The following is a 26,494-nucleotide window of genomic DNA, read 5'->3' as shown; positions in this document are numbered from 1 at the left end:
AAATACTGCGCTGCCCGCAAAAAGTACATTCTCCCCATGTCTGCGCGTGTTTTCCCAGGGAGCTGCGTTTTCCTTCTACCCTTCAAAAATGTAATGGGGGTTCTAGGTCAATTGGCCTAAAGGACCTGTTACCATGCTCTATGCCTAAATTTAATTTAAAAATGACAAAATATTCAATTTACAATATATTCTGATTCCTAAAGTTTCAGGGATAAATGGTCAATTTTAGAGCATGGAAAATAAACATGATTTCCTGTGTCCTGTGTACAGTTCTGGTCAGTGTATTACATAGGGTGGTGGTAGGTGGAACCACCTACGGCTCCTAGAACGCTTCCACCAGTGTTGTCTCCGCTCCATCCTCAACATCCATTGGAGCGCTTACACCCCTAACGTCGAAGTACTCGAGATGGCAGAGGTCGACAGCATCGAGTCCACGCTGCTGAAGATCCAGCTGCGCTGGATGGGTCACGTCTCCAGAATGGAGGACCATCGCCTTCCCAAGATCGTGTTCTATGGCGAGCTCTCCACTGGCCACCGTGACAGAGGTGCACCAAAGAAAAGGTACAAGGACTGCCTAAAGAAATCTCTTGGTGCCTGCCACATTGACCACCGCCAGTGGGCTGATAACGCCTCAAACCGTGCATCTTGGCGCCTCACAGTTTGGCGGGCAGCAACCTCCTTTGAAGAAGACCGCAGAGCCCACCTCACTGACAAAAGGCAAAGGAGGAAAATCCCAACACCCAACCCCAACCAACCAATTTTCCCTTGCAACCGCTGCAATCGTGTCTGCCTGTCCCGCATCGGACTTGTCAGCCACAAACGAGCCTGCAGCTGACGTGGACTTTTTACCCCCTCCATAAATCTTGGTCCGCGAAGCCAAGCCAAAGGAAGATTACATAGGGTATAGAACATAAAGAGTACAGGACAGGTACAGGCCCTTTGCCCCATGACGGCAGTGCTAACTATAGTGCCAGATTAAACGAATGCACATGATCCCTATCTCTCCATTCCCTGCTGTTTCATGACTCTTCAACATCACTATTACATTTGCTCCTTCTGGCAGCACATCCCAAGCCCCTGTCACTCTGTGGAAAAAGTACGACCTCCTACATCTTTATAAACTTGCCCAACTCAACTTATACTCTAATATCTTATATTTTCATCCTCCCTTACTATCTTCTTTAATTTTATTAACTTCTGTCAGGTCTCCCCTCAATAGCCAATGCTCCAGTGATGGATTACAGAAAGGATGTGGTGAATTTGGGGACGGCACAGAAGGGGTTCCCCAGCTCGGAGGGGAGAATATTAGCTATAAAGAAAGTTTGTACAGGCATGAATTGTTTTCCCTGAGGAACCAGAGGCTGATGGTACACATGATAGAAGTTTATAAAATTATGAAATGCATTGATAGGGTTGATATACACTCTTTTCCCCCCCAAGATGGCAATGTCAGGCACTAGATTTATGATGGGGAGGGGGGTGGGGTATGTTTAAAGAGATTTGCAAGGCAGGTGTATTACACAGAAAATGGGAGGTGCTTGGTTCGCCAGGGAATTGGTGAAAGCAGGTACCATTGTGCTGTTTAAAAAGCATTTAGAAAAAACACATGAACTTTTAGGGAATGGAAGAATGCAGATCATGTGGATTATATGCAAGAAGATAGGCTTATTTTAATTTGGCACCATGATCAGTACAGACATTATGGTCCAAAGGCCCTACTCCTGCACAAAGAATAGAACATTACAATATAGGAACAGGTCATCAAGTCCATGATATTTGTACTGATCAGGGAAAATAGTACAATGTTCTATTCTTATAAGTCGATGTATAGTTAAATGTAACATTTCTGTATTTTATGTCAGCATACTGTAAATCTAATGACATTCCAAATATTGGTTTTTGTTGAAATAGAATAAATTTTGATTATATTCCTTTCTATATTTATAAAGTAAAGCTTGTTTCCACTGATTTAAGTATCAACATGTTTATGCATCACATCACATATTCAGTTAAATCCTATGGAGGCTGCTTTTTCTTTCACAGGTATGCATTCTGGGTTTTCCTGTATTTGATTTACTTTAATAACAAACTTTCATGTTTAAGGACCCTGATGATTTAGCCCACCATACGGCAGCAATTAGCTCAAAAAGCATGCAAATCTGATAAGTGTGCAATGGTTTAAAGGCTCCAACAGTGCAGTTAATCCAAAAATGTTGTCATGCACATGGCTTGAACTTACAGCGCTAAGACATGGAAAGTAAGTTACAATGGTAAAGCAAACCATCTTGTTCATTGTCATAATGTTAAAATGAGAGTGCTTTAAAGAAGATCTATGTGTCACAAGCCATATTCACACTGAAATAAGTGGACATGGGTAATGTGGACTGTGGGATGAAATCTCTTTCTCAAGTAACAACCAATTTGTGAGATAATGTTGTAATTTGTTTTTGTTATCTCTGTCATATACTTCACTCCCACAATTTACTTTACCCCATGACTTTATAGTTCAAGACTTAACTACAGGCTCATGCAGAAACCTCAAATTAAATATAAAAACTCAAAGGAGTTCAGTAAGCTGCAATATTAAACAATGGTGTTTTCCATATTTGTATACAACAATGACATATACCTCCTGTTCTTACCAGAGGCGGGGGGTTGAGTAATTCCAATTTTTAAGTTGTGAAGCAGATAAGGAAGAGATAAGTTTTTATAAGTACAGCAAGTAATTAAATGTTTCATCACATTTATTTTCTTTCTAGTCCGGTAATTCTTATAGTGGGATTTAAAACATGATAAGATGATTCAAAACATGTCATTACACAGAAATGTAGTGGATAATTTACTGGTGATACCCTTAAATATGCATATGCTAGCTACGTCTGGATGTAATTACTTTCTTGTATGATTACACAGCTTTATTCTGCTTCAATAAACGTGATGCTGTCCAAAATTCACAGCACATCAACGCTTGCTAACTTATACTGTTTCTCAGTTTTGCAGTACTTCTCATTCTTTGCTTTCAAACCCTTTTTGGAGGAGGAGGATGTGAATTTTTGTCTCAACTGGAAGTCTCTGGGTGGAATAAGGGAGGAGATGTAGGAACAAGTGTAACAAGGTTGCAGGGAAAGTGCCTAGGAGGGATGCGAACCAGATAGTCATGGCAAAGGCAGACCCTGCAGTAAGCAGAAAGGGGTGGAGGGGAGGATGTGATAGAATCACGTTGTGCCTGGTGGAAATGTCAGAGAATGATGTGCTGGATGCTAAGGTTGGGACAGTGAACAGTAAGGGCCAAGGGAACTCTATCCTTTTTTTTTGAGGGGGGAGGCAGTGTAAGAACAGAAGTGTGGAAAATGGAGGAGATCCAAGCGAGAGCTTAATGAACCACAGCAGGAGGGAAGATACTTTTCCAGCAAAAGAAATTTTTTTTCAAAAGTCCTGGAGTCGACAATTTGTGTAGTATATTTGTCCTTTGTGATCTGTAGGTAAATTGCCCATTGAACAAGGAAAGATACATAAACCAAACCCCTTAAACAGGCTCCATTCAAAAAAATGGATATTTAGCTCATTGATATCACATCTGTTCTTTAAAACCATATAACCATATAACCACTTACAGCACAGAACAGGCCAGTTCGGCCCTACTAGTCCATGCCGTTACAAATCCCCACCCTCCTAGTCCCACTGACCAGCACCCGGTCCATACCCCTCCAGTCCTCTCCTATCCATGTAACTATCTAGTCTTTCCTTAAATGTAACCAATGATCCCGCCTCGACCACATCTGTTGGAAGCTCATTCCACATCCCCACCACCCTTTGCGTAAAGAAATTTCCCCTCATGTTCCCCTTATAATTTTCCCCCTTCAATCTTAAACCATGCCCTCTAGTTTGAATCTCTCCCACTCTTAATTGAAAAAGCCTATCCACGTTTACTCTGTCTGTCCCTTTTAAAATCTTAAACACCTCTATCAAGTCCCCTCTCAATCTTCTACGCTCCAGAGAAAAAAGCCCCAGTCTGCACAACCTTTCCCTGTAACTCAAACTTTGAAATCCTGTCAACATTCTCGTGAACCTTCTCTGCACTCTCTCTATTTTGTTTATATCTTTCCTATAATTTGGTGACCAAAACTGTACACAGTTCTTCAAATTTGGCCTCACCAATGCCTTGTACAATTTCATCATAACCTCCCTACTCTTGAATTCAATACTCCGATTTATGAAAGCCAACATTCTTCACCACACCATCTACCTGAGTATCAGCCTTGAGGGTACTATTTACCACAACTCCTAAATCCCTTTGTTGCTCTGCACATCTCAATAGCCTACCATTTAATGCATATGAGCTATTTAGATTTGCCTTTCCAAAATGTAACACCTCACACTTATCTGTATTAAATTCCATCAGCCATTTCTCATCCCACACCTCCAGCCTTCCTAAATCACCTTTTAATCTACGGTAATCTTCCTCATTGTCCACAACACCACCAATCTTTGTATCATCCGCAAACTTGCTTATCCAATTCTCCACCTCTACTTCCAGATCGTTATTATATATAACAAACAATAGTGGACCGAGGATCGATCCCTGAGGAACTCCACTAGTCACTGGCCTCCAATTGGACAAACAATTTTCTACCACTACACTCTGACACGTCCCATCCAACCATTGTTGAATACATTTCACTACCTCCTCATTTATACCTAATGCCTCCACCTTTTTTCCTAACCTCCTGTGGGGAACTTTGTCAAAAGCTTTACTAAAGTCTAAATAGACAACATCCACAGCTTTCCCTTCATCAACCTTTTTTGTAACCCCCTCGAAAAACTCAATCAGGTTTGTCAAGCATGATCTACCCCTGACAAAACCATGCTGATTACTCCCTAGCAATCCCTGTACCTCCAAATAATTGTAAATACCATCCCTCAGAACACTTTCCATCAACTTGCCCACCACAGACGTCAGACTCACGGGCCTATAATTCCCAGGTTTATATTCAGACCCTTTCTTAAACAGCGGAACCACATGCGCCACCCTCTAATCCTTTGGCACTACCCCCATGGCCAGTGACATCCTAAATATCTCTGTTAATGGCCCCACTATCTGTCCACAAGCCTCCCTGAGTGTCCTTGGGAATATTTTGTCCGGTCCCGGAGATTTATCCACTTTTATCTTTTTCAACACAGCCATCACTACCTCCTCGGTTATCCTTATATGCTTCATTACCTCCCCACTATTTTTCTTTACCTCAACTGGTTCAATATTTTTTTCCCTAGTGAATACCGAGGCAAAGAAATCATTCAAAATTTCCCCCATTTCCTCTGACTTCTCACTCAGCCTACCCTCACTATCTACAAGGGGTCCAATTTTATCCCTCACTAATCTTTTACTTTTAATGTACTTACAGAAACCCTTTGGATTTATTTTTACTCTGTCTGCCAAAGCTTCTTCGTGCCTTTTTTTGACCTTTCTAATTTCTTTCTTAAGATTCCTTCTACACTCCTTGTAGTCCTCCTTCAAATTGTCAGCTCTCTGTTCTTTATACCTCTTGTACACCTCCCTTTTTCTCCTAACCAAATTTCCAATATTCCTCGAAAACCAAGCCTCCCTATGACTTCCAGCCTTTCCTTTGATCCTCACTGAGACATAACTACTCTGTACCCTCAAAATTTCTTTTTTGAATATCCTCCATTGCTCATTTACACCCTCACCTGAAAATATCCTGTCCCATTCAATACTCCCCAAATCCCTTCTTATTCCTTCGAAATTTGCTCTTCTCCAATCCAGAACCTTAACTTTAGGCCCCTCCTTGCTCCTCCCTAAAACTACCTTAAAACTAACAGAATTATGATCACTAGACCCAATTGGATCTCCAACATTAATGTCTGATACCTGACCTAGCTCATTCCCTAACAGGAGATCCAGTATTACACCGTCCCGAGTCGGTTCTTCTACTAATTGATTCAGAAAACAATCTTGAATACATTTAACGAACTCTAGCCCATCCAGCCTTCTAACTGTATGGGTATCCCAATCAATGTGAGGGAAGTTAAAAATCTCCCATGATCACTACCTTATGATTCTCACACATATACGTTATCTCTCTACACATTTGTTCCTCTAGTTTTCTTGACCCATTTGGTGGTCTGTAATACACCCCTATTAGCACCCTCATGTCTCCTTCACCCCTCAATTCCACCCAAACAGCCTCACTGGACAATCCCTCCAGACCATCTTGCCACCTCACGGCAGTAATGTCCTCCTTAACAAGCAGAGCAACTCCTCCCCCTTTTTTACCCCCTGATCTATCACATCTAAAATAAATGTAAAATAATCTGAAATAAACCGTGAACTGATTTCCAAAATGTAAAGCTCTTTTTTATTTCCACACATTATTAATTATAGGAATGAAAAATATCCTGACACATATGCAAAATTATCCTTAACTATCAGCTATTTTATCCTCAACAAGATAAAATTGTAATGCACTTAAAATTCTGCTAATTCCATATTACCAGTAAATTGGAGGCTGATGTCAAAACACCAGGAAGTTTCTGTAGTAGCTAATGTAGCATTATGTCCTCAGTGCTGTCATTCTACTTAAATTCAAGTCTTCAAATGGTGTTTGCAGTGATACTATTAGGCATAGGTGTCCCACATAGTCAGGAAATTACCTTCTACAACTGACAGCTCTGACAGCTCTGACTGGATCTCACACATTGCTTTTTAAACATGTAAAAAACATTCAGATGTAAATCTTGAATGAAAACGTCAGTTTCTTCAACATTTTATCACACAGGTTATGAATAAGAAAATAAAACAGATTGTGATTTAATGCTGTAACAGAATTCTAATGGACTACATAATATTTGTTACTACATATGCATTTTCTCAGATTTAAAAAAAAAGCGCAATTTAATCTGAATTGCAGAACCCCAATTTATTGCAATGAAATACTGAATAATTAGTGGCAGTAGCTGTTCTCCGCATATCTTTTAACCTTTATTTGTCGTATATTGACAGGTAGACTACAGCTTCCTGTGTGTCTGCATTTCCAAATCCTTCTTTTCGCTACTGTCAGATTCATTATTTACAGGATTGTCAACCACAGTTCTTTCTCAAAAAAACGGAACTATGCACATACCATATTCATATCTATGCCATTTGTGTATGTCCAAGCATGTTGGAAGTATTCCTCTAGCCTCTGACGGAGAGGGTTGGGAATCTGATGAAAGCGTATGAATTCCTTGACTCGAAGCATTTGCATGTGATACCTTGCTGTTCCAGAATACAACCTTTGGATAATTGCTGAGACATTACCAAAGATACTGGCGTACATTAGGGCTGGTCAAGAAGAAAACATAGACTCAGTCAGACAAGTTAAAGAATACACATTTCTTTGAAGTTTTTTTCTGATTATATTGTATCAGGTGACTTAAACAGTTTGAAATATTAAAATAAATGTTTTTCATATATGCCTGATAATTTAGAAGTAGTTAGATTTAATTTTTTTTTCAATAAATTTAAACCATACCATATTAACCTCTGTCATTTGGACACCCAATTGTCATCACCTTATTGCAATAATTTCCAGAATCACGTTGTAGAAGAATTTATAGATTTAAACATGATTGATCATGTAAATAATAATAATTGAGATATATTCTCATTTTTCTACAATTTTTTCTTATAAGTTATTGGAAGATATGAAAGAGCTACAGTTGAAATTTTGAGGATCTACAAATGATGCAAGCCTCTCCATGTTAGCTGTCAACCTGAATGATATTGCCATGAATTGAAGCAGCTTGGAAAAGCATTTGAAGAAATTATCTGCCATGATATGTGAAGCAGAGCACTTCTGTGTACCTGGACCTGACCAATATTATTTCAATGTCAGAATATCTACATGTATGTGCACCATGGGCACTAGAATATTTTGCTGAAATTGTACCACCATTAGTGTAAATACAATACAATATTTTGATGTGATCTAATAAATAGAAAGTGTATATTTTGAACATTTTCTTGGAAAGCTCAAATTCTATAACATTGGCAGTTATTAAAGCAACAATAATTCCCAAGATAACTCTAATTTAGTCATTTGAATCCAATCCGCATGCCATTTCCCATTTCTAATGCTTTTTTCATTTTCAATCTTGAAAGTTCTCTTTTATTTCTATATCTATTCCTTACATGCTAGGTAGTATCATTGAAAAAGTCAATTTGTTTTAAAAAGATACCTTCAGTTAACTTTTTGAGTCGCACTGTAAAAATAAACTAATTAATATTAAAAAAATATAGAAATTCTCCATACAAATCAGGTAGTTTGGTTAACTTATTGTATCCAGTCTGTGCTGACATTAAACAAAGTAAACTTCAGCTTTTCAAAGATAATTAAGAAGTTGTGGCAGCCTGCGCATGGAGATGCGGACCGTCCCACAAAATGGCTGGTGAACATGGCGACATCAGCCATTATCTCAGATGACCTCCTGCATGGCAGGAAGTCAAGGAACTGTGCCGGAGAACACTGGCCAATCCCAGGCCGGCACTCTGTTGACGCGGGGCCTTGATGTCAGCGCCTGGGGTCCATATAAACACGTTGGCCAGAGCAATAAACCAGTCTCAACTTCAAGGCTTTGGTGTGCATGTCGTTTTTTCCATACTGATTAGCACAAATGCTACATTGGTGACCGGGACAGATCCAAATAGTAGTTGGACCCAAAGATGATGGACCAGGCAGAGCCAGCAACCATCCATGTGGTCTCTCTCAGGCTCCCAATGCTTTGGATGTCATAGCCACATGTGTGGTTTGAGCAGGCCAAGGCTCAGTTCCAACTTTGATACATCGCCGCCAATGAGACCAACTACTTCTGTCGTGATCATCCTTGATCAGGACACAGCGGTGAGGGTTGTGGATTTCCTATGACAGCCTCTGGAGCAAGACAAATACGTGGCCCTCAAAGAGCTGTTAACCTGCACTTTCAGGCTCTCCCGGTGCAGGCAAGCTGCCCAATTGCTGTATAGGGGCAGATTGGGGGACAGGGTCCCTTCTGCCCTAATGAGGGAGATGCTCACTCTAACCGAGGGCCACAAGCCTTGCCTGCTCTTTGAGCAGATCTTTCTGGAGAAGTTGCCTAAGGATATCTGGCTCTTGCTCACGGTTGAGGACTTAGTGACCCTTGGAGGGTCACAGCCCAGGCATACATGCTCTGGAGAGCGAAGAAGGATACCACCACCATCAAAGACCACTTTAGCAAGCTCCATGAACAGCCTCCAGCAAGATCAAGGTCAGTGGAGAGGCAAGTTAATACCCTGGGACAATTCTGATACCATCATGCTACCCACCCTGCGGGTTTCCGGGAAACTCCCTGGCCAACTGTCATTGATGACTGTGGTGGTTGGCCCTTGTGATAGCCTCCTCTACATCTTGGACTCCTTGTTGGATAGGCATTTCCTTGTTGACACTGGCGCTGAAATAAGCGTCCTACCCCCCGCAGGCCTTGACACCTTCAACGGCAAGAAAGGTTCAGTACTGAGGGCAGTCAACAGCTCCTCCATCCGGACTTTTGATACCCGCACCGCCACCCCCCCCTTGGTTCGGCAACAGCCGCTTTATATGGACCTTCACACTTGTCTCCTTCGCCCTCTTGGATGACGTCACCTCTACCTTCCACCGCCCGGACGATGTCACTTCCTTCTTCTTTCCTCTGATGTGACAGCGTGGTCAATATGGAGGTCGCCATCTTACCGGTTGGGCCTCCCCTCTGACAGCGATGACAACAACCCGATCCTGGCCTCCATGTCTCTGAACCAGGATCTGATTGCCCACTCAATGATGGAAATTGAGGTTATCAGGTCAATACTCCTGGGCTTTGATTTCCAGAGCCAGTTTAGGAGCATGACGATGGCGTTCGGAGGACCACAACCACTCATAACAATACACAACCCCCGACACACAGCCCCTTCCCCCTGGTAGCTGCCCCCCCTTCCCCCCGTGACCTCTCCACCCCTCCGTCATTATCTAGAACCTGCAGGCCCACTGCGATGAAAAGCTGGCAATATAGCACTGAGGATCTGACATTTATAAATTCCGAGGTGCAGCAACTCCTGGCGGAGGGGATCACAGCTCCCAGTTCAAGCCCTTGATGAGCACAAGTTGTGGTGGTCAGGGGTGGAAGCAAGCCCTGTATAGTTATTGTTTACAGCCAGATCGTCAACTGCTTCACAGCCAGATGCTTACCCCCTCCCCCGGATAGCTGATATGGTCAATAAAATAGCCCAGTACAAAGTGTACTCCACGATTGACCCGAAGTTGGAATACAACCTTCGCCCAGGGAACTGCAAATACCCTGCCTTCGAAGCAGATAGCACACTCTATCACTTCCTCAGTGTGCCCTTCGGAATCACCAACGGGGTCTCAGTGTTCCAAAGGGAGATGGATCGGATGGTAGACAGGCATAAACTGACAGTGACGTTCCCATACCTTGACAATATCACCATCTGTGGCCATGACCAGCAGGACCAAGATGCAACCTGACAAAATTTCTCAGCATAGCCAAGTTCCATAATCTGACTTATAACAAGGAGAAGTGTGTGTTTAGTACCATTTGCCTGGCTCTCCTTGAATGTGTCGTGGCGCATGGTGTCATTGCCCCTGACCCTGACTGAATGTATCCCCTTATGGAGCTCCCGATACCACACAACCTCAAGGCACTGAGACGGTGCCTGGGGTTCCTTTCTTATTCTGCCCAATGAGTGCCCAATTATGCCGATAAAGCCTACCCCTTAGTAAGGTCCACAAGCTTCCCCTTATCGGTAGAAGCCCGGGCAGCATTCAACCAAATTAAAGAAGACATCACTAAAGCCACGATGCCTACTGTGGACGAATCCATCCCATTCCATGTGGAGAGCAATGCCTCTGACTTCGTGCTGGCTGCCACTCACAACCAGGCAGGCAGGCCAACAGCATTTTTTACCCCGCACTCCTCAGACGAGAAGAAGGTACAGGCGATCGTTGAGGCCATGTGCTACTGGCATCACTACCTGTCTGGGAAAAGATTTACCATGCTGACGGACCAAGGAACGGTCGCCTTCATGTTTAACAGAAAACTGCGGGGTAAAATCAAGAATGATAAAATCCTGAGGTGGAGAATCGAACTCTCCACCTATAACTATGATATCCTGTACCGGCCGGGCAAACTCAATGATCCGCCTGATCCCAGGGGACATGCACCAGCGCACATCTCAACCACCTCCAGTCCCTCCATGATGACCTCTGCCACCCTAGAATCACGAGGTTGTTCCACTTCATAAAAGCCCAGAACCTCCCATACTCCATTGAGGACGTCAGGTCCCTGACCAGACACTGTTGGGTCTGCGTGGAATGTAAATCGCAGTTCTTCAGGCCTGACAAGGCACACCTCATCAAGACCATGCACCCCTTTGAACGACTGAGCGTTGATTTCAAGGGACCTCTGACCTCAACCAATAGGAACGTCTATTTCTTTAACGTCATAGATGAGTTCTCCAGATTCCCATTTGCCATCCCTTGTCCTGACATGACATGTGCCACAGTTATCAGGGCACTCTACAGCATATTCACCCACTTTGGGTACCCGGATTATATTCATAGTGATAGGGTTCTCATTCATGAGTGACGAGCTGCGGCAGTATCTGTTGGCTAGAGGAATAGCCACTAATAGGACCACAAGCTGTAACCCCAGGGGAAACAGCCATGTGGAGCGAGAAAACACCACCATTTGGAAGACAATCCTCCTGGCCCTTAAGTCAAAAGGCCTGGCAGTGTATCAGTGGGCTGAAAGGTGGCAGATGGAGTTTAATGTCGATAAGTGTGAAGTGCTTCATTTTGGGAAGAATAATCAAAACAGGACATGGGCAGTGAAGGGGAGGGCATTGAGGAATGCAGAGGAACAGAGAGATCTTGGAATAATGGTTCAACATTCTTTGAAAGTGGATTCTCATGTAGATGGGTGGTGAAGAAGGTTTTTGGTATGCTGGCCTTTATAAATCAAAGCATAAAATATGGGAGCTGGGAGATGATGTTGTATCTGTTCAAGGCATTGGGGAGGCCAAATTTGAATACAGGTACACAATCCTTTATCCAGAACCCTTGGGGGATAGTGTGTTCTGAATTTTGGATTTTTCCGGATTTCGGAAAGCCAGATTTAAGCCTACTTGAATTGTGCTGCCTTATCCACCCCCACCCCCTTCCAGTCACACTGCTGTCTCGCCCACTTACCCGACTTGCGCTGCTGGTCTCTCATCTACCCGATTCACGCTGCCGGTCTCTCCCCCTCACCCGCCCAACTCGAGCTGACTGTCTCTAGCCTGCTTGACTCGCGCTGCTGGTCTCTCATCCACCCAAATCACGCTGCCGGTCTCTCCCCCTCACCCACCCAATTTGAGCTGACTGTCTCTAGCCTGCTTGACTCGCGCTGCCGGTCTCTCCTCCTCGCCCACCCGACTCGCACTGCTGTCTTTCTCCCCTCACCTGTTTTTGGAGCTTTCCGGATGTTAGATGTCCGGATAAAGGATTGTACACCTATACTGTGTCCCCAAAATATAGGAAGAATATCAAGAAGGTAGAGAGGGTGCAGAGAAGATTATCTAAAATGATGCCTGGATTGCAGTATCTAGAATACAAAGAAAGATTGAGTAGACTAGGTCTTTATTCATTGGAGCATAGAAGGTTGAGGGTAGATTTAATAGTGGTATTAAAATTAGGAGGGGGATAGATAGAGTAGATCTGAATAAATTCTTCCCCTTGATGGTAGGTGAGATTGGAATGAGGGGTCATAAGTTAAGGACAAAAGTTTACAAGTAACATGAGAGGAAGCTTCTTCACTCAGAGAGTGGTGGCTGAGTGAAATTACCTTCCGGAATAGGTGGCTGCAGCAGGGTTACTTTTGTAATTTAAGAGGAGGTTGGATAAGTGCATGGATGTGAGGGGATTGGAGGATTATGGACAGGGAGCAGGTAGAGAAGATCATTTAAATCAGTGCAGACTAGAGGGGCTGAGATGGCCTGCTTCCGTACTGTAATTATGGTTATATCACACAACATAGACTTTATTTTAAGCTCCTCTTTTAACTTGATATGCAATAATTAAAGCAGTGTTCAAGGACGTTTAACACCTGTCTGAATACCACTTCTATAATTTTCAGTATGGTATGATATATGATGTCCTTCTAGCAGATCCATGGACCCTGTCTCTGAGGGACACAAGGTTGAGAAATCTGAGCAGAAGCCAGGCTAGTATTGCAAGTCCATTTTAAGTATATTACCATTTTAGGTAATTTACTTATTCTGCTATTAGCTTTGGGCCGATGGTTTTATTGATTTGTCAAGCAATTAGTCCAATTCTGTTTAATGCACCTTTGATAAAATTCTAGGCAATCAATTTTTTTCTATGATTCACACAACAGTGAATAGTCTCATATTCTCCACTGATAAATTTTCAATTTAGAATTACAGCATGGTAACGGACCATTTCTGCCCATGAGTCCATGCTGCCCAATTTACAATTAATCTATAACCTCGTGTACGTTTTGAATGATGGGAGGAAACCAGACTCTCTGGGGAAAACCCATGCAGTCATGGGGAGAATGTACAAACTTCTTGCAGACAGCAGAGGATTCAAACACGGGTCCTGATCGCTGGTGCTGTAAAGGTGTTGCGCTAACCACTTCGCCAACTATACCGTCCTATCTACCTGTCAATTCCCTTAACATGCATAGTCTCCCATAGAGTTTTTTTTTTAATGATCTCTTCATTGCTCTCATCCTCAAGTGGTTTTGCCACACTACTTGGATGCCTTACACTTTGCCTTTGTCATCCATGTCATTCATATAATTCTTGTAAGGTCTCATTAGGAACAGCCTGCTGCCAATTGCATGAAAATCCATCTATTCCTCATCTGTCTCCCAACCAGAGGGATGACAGAGACACAGTGCATACAAGAACTGGTCTAAAGGTATTATATTTAAATGCATGTAGCATTAGAAACGTGGTGGATGATCTTGCAGTGCAATTACAGATTGGAGGGTACGATGTGACCATTACTGAGTCGTAGCTAAAGGATGGGTGCCATTTGGATCTGAACATCCAAGGATATACAGTGTATTGTAAGGATAGGCAGATAGGCAGAAGGGGTGATGTGGCTCTGCTGGTAAAAAACAATATCAAATCATTAGTAAGAAGTGATATAGGATCCAAAGGGTAGAATCCTTATGGGTTGAGTGAAGAAATGGTAAAGGTAAAAGGACCTTTATGGCAGTTATATACAGGCCTCCAAACAGTGGACTACAAATTACAACAGGAAATAATGAAAAAAAACTCATGTCAGAAGGACAACGTTACAATAATCATGGGGGATTTTAACATGAAAGTAGATTGGGAAAGTCAGGTGGGGATGGGATCCCGGAAGGGAGAGTTTGTGGAATGCCTAAGGGATGGCTTGGTGTAGCTTGTCTACGGGCCCACCTGGGGAGCAGCTATTTTGGACTGGGTGCTATCAAATGAACCAGAGATGATTAGAGAGCTTAAGGTAAAGGGACCCTTAGGGAGCAACGACCATAATATGATTACATTCACTGTGAATTTTTGAAAGGAAAGGCTAAAGTCTGATGTGTAGATATTTCAGTGGAGTAAAGGAAATTAGAGTCGCATGAGTGAGGATCTGGCCAAAGTCGAATGGTAAAACATATTATTAGGGGGAAGACAGCAGATCAGCTGGAGTTTCTGCAAAAAAAAAAATGAGGAAAGTGCAGGACAGGCACATACCAAAGTGAAAGAAATTTGTGAATGGAAAAATGAGCCAATTGTGGCTGATAAGGGAAGTTAAAACCAAAATAAAAGCAAAAGAGAGGGCAGACAAGGAAGAAAAAATAGTGGGAAGATAGAGGATTGGGAAACTTTTAAAAATTTGGAGAAGGCAATTAAAAAGGTGATTAGGAAGTAAAAGAGAATTATGAAAGGAGGTTAGCAAGTAATATCAAAAAGGATTCTAAAAGCTTTAATATATAAAGAACAAAGGAGAAACAAGAGTAGGTATTGAACTTGTAGAAAATGACACTGGAGTAATTGTAAAGGGAGATGAGGAGATGGCAGAGGAACTAAATGAATATTTTGGATTAGTCATTATGGTAGAAGACATTAGTAGTTTACCAGGCTCTCAAGGGTCTCTGGGAATTGAAGTAAGTGCTGTCAAGTTCATGAGAGAGAAGGTACTTATGAAGTTACATGGTCTAAGGTTAGATAAGCCTTCCAGACTGGATGGAATAAACCCTTGAGTTCTGAAGAGTTGCTGTGATCGTGGTGGCATTGATAATGATCTTCCAGGAATCGATGTATTCTGGCATGGTTCCAGAGGACCAGAGAAGAACAAATGTCAATCTGCTGTTTAAGAAGGGAAGGAGGCAGCAGAAAGAAAACTATAGACCTATTAGCCTGACGTCAGTGGTTGGGAAGATGTTGGAATCAGTTGTTAAAATGAGATTATGGAGAACCTAGAGGAGCATCACAAGATGGGTCCATGTCAGCATGGTTTCTTTGAAGGAAAATCATGCCTGACAAACCTACTACAATTTTTCAAGGAGATAACAAACAAGGAAACAGCAATGGATGTTATGCACTTGGACTTTCAAAAGGGTCTTCAACAAGGTGCCACCTATGAGGCTGTTTCACAAGATGAGGGCTTGTGGAATTTCAGGAAAGATACTAGCATGGGTAGGACATTGGTTAATGAGCAGGAAACAGTGAATGGGAATAAGGGGATCCTATTTGGGTTGGTTGCCTGTTACCAGTGGTGTTCTGCAGGGGTCATTGTTTGGGCTGCTTCTTTTTACAATGTATATAAATGATAAAATGGAATAGATAGCTTTGTGACTAAGTTTGCAGATGACCCCAAAATAGGTGGTAGAGCTGGTGCTGAGGAAAGGGTGCAGAGAAATGGATAGACTAGGAAAATGGTCAAGGATGGCAGGTGAAATACAATGTTGGGAAGTCTACAGTCATACACTTTGGTACAAGAAATAGATAGTAAGTCTATTATTTAGATGGGGAGAAAATTCAAAATTTAGAGGTGCAAAGGGACTTGGGAGTCCTTGTGCAGGATCCCCTAAAGGTTAACCTCCAAGTTGAGTCAGCAGTGCAATGTTAACATTCATTTCTGGAGGAATAACAACCAAGAGCAGGGATGTAATGAAGAGACTCTATAGGACGCTGGTGAGACCTCACTTTGAGTGTACAATTTTTTTTTGTTATTGGAACATAGGTGCCTTTGTGTCTGTTAGAAAGGTTGTTATCTGTAAGTGTCTATAGCTGATCCAACCCCCAAAGTAATTTTACTAAAAATAACATAACAGAAGCCTGCAACAGTATGTTCACCCCGTGCTTATATGCGTTTACTCCGGGGGCTTCGGTTTCCTCCCACCATTCAAAAATGTATGGGCGTGTAGGTTAAGAGGGTGTAAAATGGGCAGCACGGACAGAAGGGCCAAAATGGCCTATTATTGTGCTGTATGTCTAAATTTAACTTTACTCCAAACATGTTGGACCATGGGAGTTGTCAGAATTTTGGTCTTGAGTTTCAAACTACACACATTATCCTCAACCTCAAGAGCCCTTTCAAGTGTAACCTCTAAGTGTGGCAGCTTATCAATGTACCACCAAATGCACCAGATCCATGGTTCTACCCTCAGATCTTTGCCTCTTCACAAAAATTCTGCTTTATTATCCAAATGCAGTGTTGTCCTGATTTACCTACGAACATTATTTTTGACATGTCCTTTAAAAACATCTTTAGACAATAACTCCAATACTCTGACAACAAATGACAGACTAACTAAAGTTCGATACTTTCTCTTTCCTTCCTTTCTTGAATTTTTACAATTGCTATTTTCCAAACAGGTGGGGTTATTTGCAAATGGAGAGCATGTTGGAAGGATCAGTCCTGAAGCATCCACCTCTGCAGTTAACTTTTTTAGAATTCTGCTATTTATGTTATTTTGCCTGTGATGCTTTTAATCTCAATTTCTCTAGTAATTTCTAATTTTTTAAGGATATATTTTGTGTCAGTGGCAAGATGCCCACAATTCGTGCTAACTTATGAAAAAGCTGTATTTAATTTGTATACTTAGAGCAGCTTCGGTTTAATCCTCACTGGTGAACCTTGAGTAACAGCAGGACCTTCTGGACTGGGACGCTATGAGTGAAAGGAGTGCTGAGGGTGCAGATGGGTGGCAGAGATGGGCAGAACAAGCCCTATTCATGAACCAGCTGAAAATAAAACGAGAAGTTATTGTGCCAGACCTTGCTGACATCAAAGGTATCAACATTCTCAGCTCAGTGCTGATGCCACTGATATTAGCAAGATCTATATGGTAAAATGTATTTACCTTCTGCTGGTCCTTAAATGCAGACTTGCTGGAAAGCGTCAATTGATTTGAAATGATCCTTACCCATGTAACATTGTTATGTGAGTGGACTAAAATAAGCTCCACCCAAAAAAAATCTGACCAACAGTTTGAGAGCAGACTAAACCTTCACCCAGCTTAACAAGATGTCATACACATCCAGGACAATAATTGTCTCTGAATACCCCAAGGGTCAGAAACATTCAAAATCATTCAAAGCTTATTAAAAATATATGAAACAATTGTAACATTTTAAATTTGTATATCAATTAAAAAAATATAAAATTAATTGAAAGACTTAAATATTACAAATCGCAATTAATGTAAATTGCCTTATACTTACATTGCTCAAAGCTTTCCTTTCCACAGCATTGAATGGACTCGCCATTACTGCACTATGTCTAACCAGCTGCAACTTCAGTGAGCACATTTCCCAAGGTAGTTTCACTTTTACCACTGCCGAATTCCATGTGGAATTTAACTCTGGAGAGTTGTCAAGAAATTGCTACTGAAGAGCAGCCAGAAAGTTTGAGACTTTTGCATTCACTTCAGAATCCTGAACTTGGAAGTGTAGAAAAGTACTGGCAGTTCAGTAAGAAGCTGTTGGCTATATCCAACAACTTCTGGCCCATGAAATTGAAAGAAATATTTAAAGAAAAACAATTACCCTTAACAATTTAAAAATATAAATCAACTCAGACTCATCTATATTACTCAAACCCATTCCCCTCCATTAAAATCGGTGGAGACAATATCCCTGGGCTAGAACCAATCTGGTGCAAGTCACTCCAGGTAGGTGCCTAGAATTGGCACGTATTTGAGCTTTCCTAATGAACTCCATTAGGAATTTTGCATCTGGGCACAGTTTACAAAACCATTATGACCAAATGGCCCAACCTAAGGAATTTTTGTGTTTGGGTAGGTACCCTAAAATTGACGTAGGGAAATGTTGTAGTTATATGGGTAATTACAAACATTTCTCTACCTATTCCAGCCAATTACTTGAAGCTCTCACAATCGTTAGACCCTTGATTACACCCTTTTTCTAATAATGCATAATCATTTATTACCTCAGTTTTTAAAAATTCCCTATTATATTTTGTTCTTTCTATAAAGGATCCTCATTGTTCTAGAAATATAGTTGTGCAGTTATGTATATTTCTTAATTGTTTACCCACCATTTTCACGTTCTTCCTTTTTGTGAATATTATTAAGCACACATGCAATTTAGGTAAGTTAGTTCGTAACTTTTGCAGAGCAGCATTTAGAGTGATCAGAAAGGTTTATTATTGAAAATTATACAATAGAGTTTGAAACACAGTGGTGATTCTAGATGTTGTATACTGTGTAGCCTACATATTGTAATATCGCCACTAGATGGTAGCCTGAAGCACATTAAAACTCAGCTCAGAGGCTTGAACATTAATGTGTCATATTTTTGTTACTTACAAGCATGAATTCCATTCAAATGTATTGGTTTAATATGCTGTAAATGGCATATAATGTCAGGAAATGAATGTGTAATACATTTAGATATTCCCTCATTTTGTAAGTTAGCTTATGTTTTATGACCACTTCCTTTAAAAGAATATTTGTCATATTTGAATGTAATCCCAAAAGTGAAACTACAATTTTTAAATTTAATCAAAAAAAATCATCTAACAGACATTTTATGAATGAGGATACCAATGTTTTAGAACTAATATTTCTCCAGTTGGTCACATTAAGAGATTAACATTCTTTCTGATGGTTGAGTACTAAGAAAAATGTAAATAGTAGGGATTACTTACAGCCAATAAGCATGACACATATGGAAAAGATCTTCTCTGAGTTGGTGTTGGGCGATACATTCCCAAAACCAACACTTGTCAAGCTACTGAATGTGAAGTAGAGTGCTGTCACATATTTATCTTTGATGGATGGTCCAGAGCTGGCATCACTGTAATTATATCGTTTCTCTATTTGTTCTCCTAAAGAATCCAACCAGCCAATCTTGTGCACCAGGTATGGCCGCTCCACATTCCCGATGGCGTACCAAATGCAAGCGAGCCAGTGAGCAATCAAAGCAAATATGCACATAAGCAACATCAAAACAGCAGCCCCATATTCGGAGTAACGGTCTAGTTTACGGGCAACCCTCACCAAGCGCAGCAGGCGTGCTGTCTTCAGGAGGCCAATTAATGTTGTAGTCTGTCAAAACAGGAAACTTATGAGTGATCATGGAAAGTGATTACAGTCTTTTTCAAATTCCTTGAATTGGAACTGCATGTCCAATAATTTTTTTTATGGCACCTTGCTCAATACTCATCAGTGTAGTACAGGGGTGGCCAAACTTCCATAATGTAAGAGCCACATATGATAAACTTCAAGCGTTTAAGAGCATAAGACGTTAAAACAAAAGCATATATATATTTACTCATACATGCACATTGTTATAAAAATAATAAAGAAAATATGTACATAATAATATTTATTCATGAATGCAGTTTTAAAAACTAATTTGTATTAGTTTCAATAATCAGAAAGTACACATAACATATATATGCATGTATTAGTCGAAATTTCTGGACCAATTTTTAAGGTAAAATTTAAAGGGTCATCTATTACCCTCATATTGGGTGGGTCACGTCTCCAGAATGGAGGACCATCGCCTTCCCAAGATCGTGTTATATGGCGAGCTCTCCACTGGCCACCGTGACAGAGGTGCACCAAAGAAAAGGTACAAGGACTGCCTAAAGAAATCTCTTGGTGCCTGCCACATTGACCACCGCCAGTGGGCTGATATCGCCTCAAACCGTGCATCTTGGCGCCTCACAGTTTGGCGGGCAGCAACCTCCTTTGAAGAAGACCGCAGAGCCCACCTCACTGACAAAAGGCAAAGGAGGAAAAACCCAACACCCAACCCCAACCAACCATTTTTCCCCTGCAGCCGCTGCAACCGTGTCTGCCTGTCCCTCATCGGACTTGTCAGCCAAACGAGCCTGCAGCTGACGTGGACTTTTACCCCCTCCATAAATCTTCGTCCGCGAAGCCAAGCCAAAGAAAGAACTTTTGACTGGATAAATACCTGCATCATTTGGGGTGTCGGGAGTTCAGATGGGCATGCGGGTGGCCAGAATTTGGTGGTAAATCCACATCAGGAGATTGAATGGGTGGGCAGCTGAGGCCTAAGTGAGAGTCCACGGGCCGGGGCATTTGGAGCTCGGATGGGAGGGTGGCCGGGGCATCAGGAGCTTGGATCGTTGGGAAGCCGGGGCCTAGGCAAGAGTCTGTGGCCAGGGCATTCAGAGCTCGAATGGGAAGGTGGCTGGGGTATTGGGAGCTTGGATGGGTGGGTGGCCAGGGCCTAGGTGAGAGTTCTCCCTGACAGCGAACTCTTGCCTAGTCCCCAGCTGCCCGCTCACACACCAGAGCTCCTGATGCCTAGGCCCCAGCCACCCTCCCATTCGAGCCCATCATCTGAGCTGACATCCTGAACATGGACAGTTGGCGTACAATCACAAGCCACACCCACTAACACCATCATTGGGGACAGTGGCTTGTACGGTTCCTGTCTTAGCCAACATATTGCTGGGAGCCGTACAAAGAGTTGCATGTGGCTTGTGAACCGTGGGTTGGCCACCCTTGGTACAGTAGGAAAAAGTGTTTTTATACTACAATCACAGTGCCTGCAAACATTCATGTTTCACCTGGTATAGTAGGTCCTCCCTTCACAATCTACCTGGTTATAATGAAAACTTCATTCTCTCATAGTAATTCTCATTATTAAATGAATAAGGTTAAAAAATAAGTAGATACTCAGTTCTGTCACCACATAACCAAGTTTTCGATCTCCATCCCATATCATGACTTATTCTTTCCTATTGATTAGCCAACAAGTGCAAGTTTATAGACTAGGCAACAACGTGCCAAATCTCCTCAGAAAATAGAGGCATTGGCCTGCCTTCTTCACAGTTGTTTCAATGATCTAGCTCCAGGAGAGGCCCTCTGATATGTAGGCTCCTGTCTCTCTACTTTGTTGTCCTGTCAATGAAGACAAGTGTGGGCTCCATCTGCTTCCTCTTCCCAAAGTCCACAATAAATTCCTTGGTCTTGCTGATGTTGAGAGCAAGATTGCTGTTCTGACATCACGCAACCAGCTTCTTGATCTCCATCCTACAGTTTCTTTTTCAATATTTCTATTAATTTCATTTAGCCAATGTTACATGAACAGAAAAATAATCAAATTTATATGAGACTAATAACAGCAATGACAAAATCTACGTTACATTAAAAAAAACATGCAAATAGAAAAATAAAGAAACTAGCTATTCTTTTCTACAAAGGCTATTGGCAAAATACATAGTCCACCATCTGATAATAAAAAAAAATAACCATCAGATCAAGAATCAAAAATTAGTTAGGCTTACAAATTTGGGAAATAATTAAGAACCCCATAAACGAAATAACATTTATATTCATTACAGTAGTGGAGCATCTAATTTTATTCTAAAGATAACAGACAGCCATTTAGAGTGAGTAGGAGGGACAGCATCTTTCCATTTCATTAGTAGGGACCTTCTGGCAATCAGGGAGGCAAATCCTACCTCTGTACATGGGATTGTGAAGAATTCAATATCAGATCCATTGGGCCCACATATTTCAAAGAAGACAGTAAAAGGAGATAGGGCCAAATTAATATTAAGATCTTGTGGTGGATCGCACCACGTAGTTCTCAGACCGTCATTTAGAAGTTCACAGTTTCACGTGATAGGGTTGAGGCAGCGGACTGACAGCACGAGGCTGGGCAGTTTCTTTTCCTCTCTCTGAATCGGCAGGTCGGCTCGCATCTAGACTGGACTGTTGAATTATTCTACCTAATGTTTGGACCGAATTGTTAAACAATTAAAGTTAGTGTTTGTACAACTCACAACCAACTACAGTGGTGACCCCGACAATCCAAAACGGCCTCTTTTGGATTGCAAGATGCTGGAAGGAGACAATTCAGATCTACAGAATGCAGTTTCACTCAAACTGTCCACCTTCTGGACATCACAACTGCAAGATAACAGCTGACGTCAGTGCGTTAGACCAGGAAACTGCTGGGCACCTCATCGATGACATTCACCAACCACCAACGGACAACAAGTACAAATGGATCAAAATGCTGCTCGAGCATACATTCGGTCTCCCCCACTCCGACAGGGCAGCAAAACTGCTGCATATGGATGACCTAGGTGACCTCAAACTGTCCACCTCATGAACTGAAGTGCTTGTCCTGATGGATGGAAATAGGACCTGCCTCCTCTTGGAACAGATTTTCCTCAAGCAGATGCATGAGGACATCTGCCTGCTCCTCTCGGATGACGATCTCACCGATCCCTGATGGCTGGCAGGCCAAACAGCAGGGGGAAGCAACCATCAACCTGCTGGTGGCTGTGCCTCGCCAGGTGATACTGACAGCCTCCACAGAAAGGGTAGCAGTGACGTCAGCCATGAACAGCACCAGTAAGGACAAGTGGTGCTACTACCACCAAAGATGGGGCTCCACGGCCCGCCGATACCGACCATCCTGCATGGATCTGGGAAGCAGTTCATCCGGCTATCGGTAGTGGCAATTGTGGCTGGCCATAAATGATTGACTCATCTACATCTGGGATGGTCATTTGGGGTGGAATTTTCTTGTTAACATGGGAGTGAAGGTCAGTGTGTTCCCCCCTTCAAGCATTGACACACATTTTGGAAAGAAGGGGCCTTCCCTGACCGCTGCCAACAGCGGCAGCATTAGGATGATCCAGGTCAACCTCAAATCCTGCCATTTCAAGTGGACCTTTACCATTGCTGATATCTCACAACCTGCTGCTGGGCGCCGACTTCCTCCAGTAGCACTCCCTGCTGGTTGACTTGAAAAGACAATGTCTTCAATGCCGAATTGACTGCACCCCACCTCGGCTCAGTGACCTTCTTTGACAACAAGTATGTCAGCATCCTAGCTGATTTTCTGGACATCATCACTCTCCAGTTCACAATGGCATGAGGTGCAGCTCCATATCCCCACCATCATATCACCTCTCCATGCACGCACATGCAGGCTGCCCCCCCAACAAGTTTCATCTAACTGGCCAAAGGAGAGTTCTGCAGGATGGAACCCTAGTTCACCGCTCAGACATTCTGTGGGCATCTCCACTTTACATAGTCTCCAAAACATCTGGGGGCTAGAGACCCTGTTGGGGCTACCACTGTCTTAATGAGGTAACAACAGCTGACTGTTCCCCTGTCCCTCACATCCAGGACTTCACAGCAAACCTGGATGGTGCCAAGGCATTTAACGAGATTGACCTAGTACATGACTGCCACCCAATTCCAGTCCATCCAGATGACATCCTCAAGGTGGCTCTCAACACCCCTTTGGGCTCTTTGAATTCCTACGCGTGCCTTTCAGCCTCAAGAACGTAGCCCAAGCTTTTCTCGGCTCATGGCTTGTTTTGAAAATCTCCTCATTCACAGCATTGTCTAGACTCCAGGTATTGACTGAGCGATTATAGCTGATCCATGTGTGCTTCGAAAGTTGAACATTAATTCTATTAGCATCAATGTTTCAAAAGACTAACCCCTGATTTTCACAGAAAAAACATTCCATTTATCTTCATTTTTACAAACAGTAGATAAAATGTCATATTTTTTAGTGCTTTAACAAAAGTTTATTGATAAGTAAGTGAAAGCTGCTGGGGGTTTTGACATATATTGATCAAAATAAACATCCATTTATTTCTCTCAGCAAGTAATATTAATCTTGCATTGCTGCCCTTTCGAAGCAGAAATGACCGTCAAAGCAGAAATGACTGTCAAAGCACTGAATGCTGGTTCAAACTATTGTGTGCTGGTATTCAATTCTCTTGTGTAGTTGGGAATGAAAAGATTTCAGCCACATGACCAGCCTGCAGTTGAACTGACACCAATAGGAAAACCATCTTTTCTTATTGCGTCCCTCAGAAAGCTACACAAATATCTAATAGCAGTTCAAAATCTTCATGAATGTTCTAAATATAGAAATAACTGCACACAAAGGGTCTGTGGCTAAAATCCTAACAGCATTTGGTAAATGTTTAATATTGTGGTTTCCTATTTCATTTTGATTTCTATATAGAGCCTAGTACACTTTTGTTCAGAAATGTCAGATGAGTACACAAAAACTCGGGTGCAAAATGGATCTTCAGGAGATATGTATGTAAACAGCTTTTGTCCAGCCCATTGTCCTCTCAATTCAAGGACATGTCAGATACAACTCTCAGTGCAAAGAGGAGGCAGAGAAATACCTTAAAGATATGAACAGGGCATAAACAATTTCCCAGAATAAGAATGAGAATACCAGAATCGGGTGAGTGACTATCACATGGAAAAATCTAACTCTATTAATTGAGAAAATGATTACAAATTCTATTCATGTTACTGTAAGTTACTGCAGGGGATTCTGAGAGACAGGACCTACAAGCATTTGGAAAGTCAAGGATTAAATAGGAATAATCATCATGGCTTTGTTCATGGGAAATCGTGTCTCACGAATTTGACTGAGTTTTTTGAGAGATGACCAAGAAGATAGATGATGGTAGAACAGCCATCATTGACTTCAATGAACCCTTTGACAAGCTCCTGCATAGTAGGCTGATTCAGAAGGTCAAATTGCAAGGGATTCGGGGTGAGCTGGTCAAATGAATGCAGATTTGTCTTGATCATAGGAATTAGAGAGTGGTAGTGGAGAGTTGTTGTTCAGAACGGAGGTCTGTGATCAGTGGCGTGCCAGAGAGGATAGTGTTGGGCCAACTGTTGTTTGTTATCAGTATTAACAACTTGGGTGATAGATAGTATCATTAGTAAGTTTGCAGATGACACAAAAGTTGGCAGTATAGTAGACAATGAAGGATACATGAGATTACAATCTTGAGATTTCAATACTTGAGATCTTGAAGATGGGCCATGGACTGAAATTTTTTTACATTGTCAGTAGGAGACAAACATGGAAGAAACCAAATAAACCTCACTGCCTCACAAGGAAGGGATCCCATAAACTTTGAGTAGAATCCTAAGGGGACCATAGTCAAAAAAAGGTTGAAAATGGCTGACCTAGAGTACCTATATCAGGAATGGTAAATGTGCCATCTCTGTATTCTCTAAATTAGTTGGTGTATCTAAAATGTGGAAATCTAGTCTAAGGTTATCTTAAAATAAGGTCAAGTATTAAAGGAAATTTAGAAAATGCCAGTAGTCTTTCAAGGCATAGCTCGTTCATTTGGAAGAAATGTGATAAATTTTGGTATTGTTTGATGGATATACCAATTGTGATTTATGAATATCTTTATGATAAATCAACAGAAAAATACCTCCCTCTACTGGAGATTTCAAATCAACCCAGCCATGATGCCATTCTCATTTTACTGTAGGACTGGAGAGTTAAGTATCCAAATCATCCAAAGTTAATTAACTATAGAGGAGTTGTTCAAGTGAACCAGCGTGGACTTGAAGGGCCGACATGGCCTGTTTCCACGCTAAAACAGTTATATGGTTACGGTTAGTTATATGGTAAAGTGGCCCAAGGAATGGTAGATTGAATTGAATACAGACAAGTGCAAGTGTTGAACTTTGGTAGGTTAAACCAGGGCAGGACTTGCACAGAAAATGGTGGGGTCTGGCAGAGTGTGGTGGAACACAGATTTAGTGGGGTACATCATTCCATGCAGGTAGTGACAGAGATAGAAGGCATTTGGCACGCTTGCCTCTGTTGGTCAGTGGATTGAATATAGTAGGTGGGACATGATGCTACAATTGCGCAAGATATTGGTATGGTAATAATTGGAGTATTGTGTGCAGTTCTGGTCACCCAGCTATAGGAAAGATATTACCAAGTTGTAAAGGGTGCAGTAAAGATTCACACAAATGTTACATGGATTGGTGGAATTGAGTAATAAGGAGAGGCTGGGTAGGCTGGAATTTTTCACCATGTAGTTTAAGAAGCCAAGGGGAGGTCCTCACAGAGGTTTATGAAATCATGAGGCACATCAATAAATGGTCAGAGTATTTTCTCCAAGAG

At 41.9% G+C, this 26,494-nt stretch overlaps 1 protein-coding gene across 1 annotated transcript in view; it reads right to left on the bottom strand.

Moving 5' to 3' along the window:
- The window catches only part of LOC138762473 (voltage-gated inwardly rectifying potassium channel KCNH7-like), a 192,670-nt gene that overhangs the window by 47,870 nt on the left and 118,306 nt on the right, over positions 1 to 26,494 (bottom strand). The window contains exons 7-8 of the mRNA XM_069936229.1: positions 19,221 to 19,620; positions 7,140 to 7,339 (exon numbers count right to left, since the gene is read on the bottom strand). Coding sequence (XP_069792330.1) covers positions 7,140 to 7,339; positions 19,221 to 19,620 — 600 coding nt within the window. The remainder of the gene's footprint in view (positions 1 to 7,139; positions 7,340 to 19,220; positions 19,621 to 26,494) is intronic.

Source organism: Narcine bancroftii, chromosome 4 (assembly GCF_036971445.1).
Source record: "Narcine bancroftii isolate sNarBan1 chromosome 4, sNarBan1.hap1, whole genome shotgun sequence".
NCBI lineage: Eukaryota > Metazoa > Chordata > Chondrichthyes > Torpediniformes > Narcinidae > Narcine > Narcine bancroftii.
The sequence above is the reverse complement of the archived record's forward strand: the minus strand, read 5'-3'. Positions and strand labels throughout refer to the sequence as shown.